At 61.7% G+C, this 6,519-nt stretch overlaps 2 protein-coding genes across 2 annotated transcripts in view; both read left to right on the top strand.

Moving 5' to 3' along the window:
• TMEM101 (transmembrane protein 101) overlaps window positions 1-6,519 on the top strand; it is a 134,558-nt gene that overhangs the window by 120,451 nt on the left and 7,588 nt on the right. The window lies entirely within an intron of this gene.
• The window catches only part of MPP2 (MAGUK p55 scaffold protein 2), a 35,603-nt gene that overhangs the window by 27,091 nt on the left and 1,993 nt on the right, over window positions 1-6,519 (top strand). Inside the window, exons 10-11 of the mRNA XM_032791515.2 lie at window positions 4,745-4,947; window positions 5,479-5,607. Of these exons, the coding sequence (XP_032647406.1) occupies window positions 4,745-4,947; window positions 5,479-5,607 (332 nt within the window). The remainder of the gene's footprint in view (window positions 1-4,744; window positions 4,948-5,478; window positions 5,608-6,519) is intronic.

The raw sequence follows: 6,519 nt of genomic DNA, 5'->3' as shown, positions 1-6,519 counted from the left end.
AGGAACACCAGAGATTACGCATGCGCTTGAGCCAGTCCGGACCCCTCCACTCGGTCCTTCGCGGTTCAGGTGCTTGACCGCAGGATCCCCTGAATTCTCCCTCAAGCCCAAACCCAAACTCGTCCTGCCTTCCTCCCGGCCGGAAACAAACCCCTTTGTTCCTTCTCTCGCCCCCAGCAGCTCCCTCCCCCCTGCCCGCTCACCTTAACACCTGATTACTGTCCTCACCTAACAGCACATCCCTGCTTTCCCGTTCCCACGAACAGTCCCTACTACCATCACCCTCTCTCCCCCTTCGGAACTGATACTTAGAGCGGAGCACTGCGCTCCTCTTGGCCAGTGACCTGGGCGAAGTTCAGGGCACCCTCTCCCGGGACATACGCCGTCCCCTATCAGGTGTTGCGCACTTCCCTTCACATGGACCACGTCCATGTTCATAGATCCCTTGGCATAGAGCAGCAGGTCCCACCTCAGGAGGCTTGGCGTTGCGCTGCTTTCATCTGGTCGAACAGTCGAGTGTCGTTATGTTTTATTTTTAGTGATGTTTTCGTTGTGGTATGCGTATTTGTGCTATGGGATGCTTTATTGTGTCGGTGGTAGTACACGGTGAAGTGTCGCCCAAAGGATTATGGCTCTAGCTTCTTAGGGCCCACACCATGGCCCGGCATTCCTGTTCTCGATGTACCCGCCGTAGTTTCTGCTCCCGGGGTAGCAGCCATTCTTACTCAGGTACACGATGGCGGCTGTCTCTCCCCTTTATATCCTCTGCTTAACCCGCCCCCAGTCCCGGTGCTCTGAGGCACGGTCGTGTGAACACCTACAAGGGTTTGTCAAAATTTGGTTCACCAGAACTGCGGCCACCTGACCAGGCCTCCTTCAGCCCGCCGGAAGCCTCCTGCCACGGCTCGCCCGCTCCAGATTACCTTGTCTGGCCTTCCCCTTTTTGCCACAGCTTCAGTGATTCGCGTTGGCCGCCTATCGTGCCTAAAGTGGGGCCGAACCTCGATAGTATCCGCCCATTCCAATAAAGGCCGGGACCTGCTTTCTTGGTTTGGGGGAGCGCCAGCTCTCTGCATCAACTCCACCTTGGCGGGCTTCTGGCTTCAGGCCGCCGCTCCCCACCCGATGGCCCAGGTAAGATACTTCCGCCATCCCACCTTGCACTTCTCAGCTTTACCGGTTAACCCTAGCTACCGACATTCGGTTCAGACTGGGTACCCGGGCACATGGTCTCCCAGGTTGGGCTGAAGACGCACTTGTCGTATAATCGGCCAGGCAAAACTTCCATCCCCCTCAGTAGAACTGATCCACCGGCGCGGAACGTGGGCCGGCGCTGCCCTTGAGGCAAAGGGCAGGGTTCAGCAACTCGTAGCGCCCCATTTAGTGTGATAAAGGCCGGCTTTCCGCCTGCATTTCTGCGTCAGCGGCACGTGCCAGTAGCCCCTTGGTAAAATCCTTGGTGGTAAGGTACGCGCACCTCCGTTGTTCGGGCTCGTCAGGCCTGGTACTGGGGTGGCATCAGCCTCGTGATAGAGTGAGCTTATCGATAGTCACACGGACCGAAATTGCACCTCCCTTCTTGGGGCACAGCACACTGGCGACTGCCCAAGGGTTGGACAGGACAGATGCTGGATCACCCAACGCCAGCCACTGTCCTGACCCCCTTTCCAGATCCTGACAGGCCGTCCTTTACCAGTGACCCGAAAGGGGCATTTATAGGGGATGTGGCCCAGTCTCCACCCCATGGACCGTCACAATTAGTGCGTCCAGGTGGTTTGGAAAACAGCTTATCATGTTACAGATGCACACCCCTCTATCTCAGATTGCTGGGCCCTGTCGCTGATCGCAGAAGAGGACTTGTCAGGGACAGCTTTTTTCCCAGATAGATCCACAAAGGGTCACTCCCTGCCCTTCCAGTGCTCCAACACGGCCACACACATTCCCCTTACTCGGTCTCGGTTTCATCATGTTTTCACCATGGTACCGCCGCAAGGTGATTTGCCGGTTTGACAGCTCCCCCTTAGCTTTACCTCTATCAGTGCTTGTAACCTTGAGGCCCTTCCCAGGCAGGCCTGGAGTTTGTTCTTTTTCCTCACAGGGATGAGCACACCTCACCTGATCCGTGGCAAGCTCGGACCCGGGCCGTGCGGTCATTACCAGACCTTCTGCCTTCCTCTTGGGTCCGGGCCGATTCTGTCCCTGGACCAGGCCCCTGAGTATCGGCCGTATTCCGGCGGGTCAGGACAGACTCCACCACTGACTCTCCTCGACAGTGCCTTCCCTCCCATTGCATCTCTCATCAGGTCAGGAGCCCCTTTACTCGCTTCCACAAGTTCGAAGGCCGAAACCGGTGAGCTCTGTCGGTACTCCTGTATGCGAAACGCAGGTGAGGTACGTATTTGTCCCAATTCTGCGGGTGCTGGTTCCATAATGATTTTAGCCTCTCTTCAGCGTCCCCGTTGAACCATTTCCACCAGACCGTTGGACTGGGGGTGTAACCGTGAGGCCCACGTTGTGCTGGCACCCCATTTCTTGCATAAGACCGGCAGGGTCGAATGAAGTTGGACCCCTGATCCGTTAAAGACCTTCACCTTGGGAACCCCACCCAGGCTGAAAATCATCAGCGCGCATTGCACTGTTCTGCTTCCGTCGAGGACAATGGCCCCGCCTCGGACGTAGCCGTGGCAAATCCACCACCCCAGGGATGTATTTTTCCCTGACGGGCTCATCTTGCTGAGAGGTTGCCCTCATGTCCATGGCCACTCTGGAAAGACTCTTTATGAATGGGTAAGGCCTCAAGCTAGCTTCCTCTTCCTGCGGCCCCTCACGGCTTCCAGCGCGTCCCAGGCCCCCTCACTGTCCGGCGCCCCCCCGCCGCCTAACGCCTTCCGTAGTCGTCCACAGGCCCTCGCACAGCGCCGCGTCCACCGGCCCCTAAGGCAGCGCCGGGTCACACAGGCAATACGCCAGGCCGCCGGTCCACATGCCCTAAGGCCCTCACGCCGCGTCACAGGCCACCTCACGCCTTCCCGCGCCTCCAGTCCCTAAGGCCCAGCGCCGCGTCCACAGGCCCCCTCAGGCCCAGCGCCGCCTTCACAGGCCCCCCTACGGCTTCGCGCGCGTCCGCGGCCTCCTACGAGCGCCAATCGCGCGTCCAGGCCCTAAAGGCCCGCGCCGCGTCACAGGCCCCTAAGGCCACCGCCGCGTCGCAGCCCCTGCACCCTTCCCGGGCCTCCACAAGTCCCTACCGCCGCGCGCGTCCACAGGCCCTAACGCCTTCCCGAGCTCCCCGTCCCTAGGCCCAAGCGCCGCGTCCACGGCCCCCTGACGCCCAGCGCGCGTACAGGCCCTACGGCCGCCCGCCGCGTTCAAAGCCCCCTAAGCCTTCCGAGCTCCACGTCCCCATAAGGCCCGCGCCGTCCACGTGGCCACCTAAGCCAGCGCCGCGTCACAGGCTCCCTAAGCCTTTTCGTTGCGTCACGGCCCTTAAGCCAGCTTGCCGCGTCCAGCGGCCCGCCTAGGTCCAGCGCCGTGGCTCCACGCGCCCCCTAACGGCTTCGCAGCGATCCACAGGCCCACTAATGGCCAGCGTCCGCCACGGCCCCTCGCGCTTCTGTAGCGTCACAGGCCTAAAGCCCAGCGCCGCGTCCCCGGCCCCTAGGCCCCGCGGCCGCCTGACAGGCCCCTAACAGCGTACGCGCGTCAACAGGCCCCATATAGGCAGCGCCCGCCCACAGGCCCCTAGCGGCTTCCGCAGCGTCCACAGGCCCTAAGCCCAGCCCGCACTCCCAGGCCCTCACGCTTCCGCGCGTCCAGGCGCCTAACTGGCAGGCCGCACCACAGGCCACCTACTAACGCGTCCGTAGCGTCACGCCCCAAGCCAGCGCCGCGTCACAGGCCCTAAGGACCCATCGGCCGCGCGTTCACGGCCCCTAGGCCTGCGCGCCCTCACAGGCACCTAACGGACTTCTCGCGCGATCCACAGGCCCCTAGATGGCCAGCGCGCCACCACATGGCCCCCTGCGGCATCGCCGCGCTCCACAGGCCCCTAACGGGCCGGCGCGTCGCCGGCCCCTTAATGGCACAGCGCCGCCCCACCGACCCCTCACGCCTTCCGCGCGCTTCACAGGCCCCTAAGGCCAGCGCCGCTCACCGGCCCCGTAACGGCTTTGCAGGCGTCCAAAGGCCTCTACTGGCCAGCCGCCGCACACAGGCCCCTACGGCCCATCGCGCCGCTCACGGGCCCCTAAGGCCAGCGCCGCACCACAGGCCCGCCTACGCCTTCCGCAGCGTCCAGGCCCCTAAGCCCAGCGCGCTCCCCCGGCCCCGTCAGCCTTCGCTGGTCCACACCCCTAGGCCCGGCCGCGTCAAGGGCCCCTCCAAGCGCCAGCGCCGCCTCAGCACCTAACGGCTTCCGCTCCTGCTGTCCAATAAACCTTCTGTTTTACTGGCTGGATAAAAGTCACTGTGGGTCCCAGGAAGAGGGGTGCAGGGCCAGACTCCGTGACACCAAGTTTTTGATTCAAGCTGATCTCCCAGCTTGATCCCAGAGTTGAGGGGTGTCTGGACCTGGGCTTCTGGTTCTGCCCATTACAGGGAAGGTCCCAGAGCATGGCACTGGCTCTCTGGGTTCCCGGAGTTGGGGGGTGTTTGGGTCTGAGGTTCCGGCGCAGTCCCCTCTCCGGTCATTCAGTAACTCGCACTCACAGCGGACGTGCCATGTTATTCCCGTGCTTCTTGGCAGACACTTCGCGGAAGCCCAAGGACCACGAGAGGAACGGCCAGGTCTACTGCTTCGTGTCGCGTGGGGAGATGGAGGCAGACATCAAGGCTGGCCGCTACCTGGAGCACGGAGAGTATGAGGGGAACCTCTACGGCACCAAGATCGACTCCATCCATGAGGTGGTGGAGTCCGGCAAGATGTGCATCCTGGATGTGAACCCGCAGGTTTGCGCTGCGGGGACAGACCCCGCTGGGAATCCCCTCGTTAGCCCGAGCCCTAACCTCCCCTCCAGTATAAGGTGAGGCAGGCTTCCCCTGTACCCACCCCAGCCACCTGTCCCAGGCCTGACTGGGAGGGGAGCATGGTCCGGGACCCACTGAGTACCCGGCCTCTCTGCTGAGCCTGGTCACACACCTAGTGGGTGGTGCCCACCAGCAGGGGAAGGGTCCCTGCCCTAAAATGCAACTAGCAAGACAAACAGTGAGTGGGGAAACTGAGGCACAGAGCCGGTCAATGACAGATCCAGGGGTAGAACCCAGGTCTCCTGGTTCCCAGCCTAGTGCCCTAACCATCGGGAAACACTGTCTCCCCGTGGCCATAGCTGGAACAGCTATTGGGTCGCTACCCACCAGGGGTCTGAGCAGCGGGAAAATGCTCTGGGTCCCATTCCCAGCCCCCACCCCCCGGCTGCACGGTCCCCCTTCACGTGCCCTGGTCCTAGGTTTGCACTGACAGCCTGGCTCTGTGTTACCCAGGCGGTGAAGGTGCTGAGAACGGCCGAATTTGTCCCCTACGTCGTCTTCATCGAAGCCCCGGACTACGAGACGCTTCGAGCCATGAACAAGGCGGCGCTGGAGAGCGGCGTGGCCACAAAGCAGCTCACGGTGAGGCCATGCCAGCCCCCACACGGTACCATGAGAGCAGGGGGTCCAGCTCCCCTTCCCTCACGCGGTGCCATGAGACATTGGAGTCGCAGGGCCTTCCCTGATCACCTGGCCCACGCCATGTCCTTGGCCAGGGGTGAAAGTAACTTAAAGAACACCCCGGTATGCCCCTGACCAGGGGGGCGGGGCCTCAATCAGAAGTGGGTGGGGCCTCAACCAAAAGAGGCGGGGTCTTTAAATCCTGGGCCCTTTAAATTGAGATTTAAAGAGCCCGGGGCTCTGGCTGGGGTAGTGGTGGCTGGGAGCCCCGGGCCCTTTAAATCACTGCCAGATCCCCATGGTAGTGGTAGTTGCAGCGGTGCCAGGGAGCCCTGGGGCTCCCAGCCACCGCTGTTACCCCTGGGCTCTGGCAGCAGGGCTGTGATGGTGATTTAAAGGCTGCTGCCGGGAGCCCTGGGCCCTTTAACTCACTGGCCTGGGGAAGCTGCCCCTGCCGGTATGATTGGCTGTGTACCGGTTCTTGCTGGTACGCTGCACCGGACCGGACCAGCTTACTTTCACCTCTGTCCTTGGCCCACATGACCCAGGATGGCTGAGCTGGGGCAGGCTTGAGTTCCACGGGGCGCGCCTAGGTATTCACGTGGCTCTGTCCACAAGCACGTGTGCGACATTGTTACGGAGTCTGGGGGTTCCAGCCCTGCACCCCTCTTCCTTGACCCCACAGTGACTTTTATCCAGCCAGTAAAACAGAAGGTTTATTGGACAACAGGAACACAGGTTACAGCAGAGCTTGCAGGCACAGTCAGGACTCCTCCTTTTTGTCTTTTTGGTGGTTCAGGGTGCTTGGATCCCAGCTAGGATACCCTGAATTCCGCCCCACAGCCCCAAACCCAAACTGTCCTGCCTTTCCTC

This window comes from Chelonoidis abingdonii, chromosome 21, assembly GCF_003597395.2.
Source record: "Chelonoidis abingdonii isolate Lonesome George chromosome 21, CheloAbing_2.0, whole genome shotgun sequence".
Taxonomy (NCBI): domain Eukaryota; kingdom Metazoa; phylum Chordata; order Testudines; family Testudinidae; genus Chelonoidis; species Chelonoidis abingdonii.
This window is presented reverse-complemented; position numbering and strand designations above follow the sequence as displayed.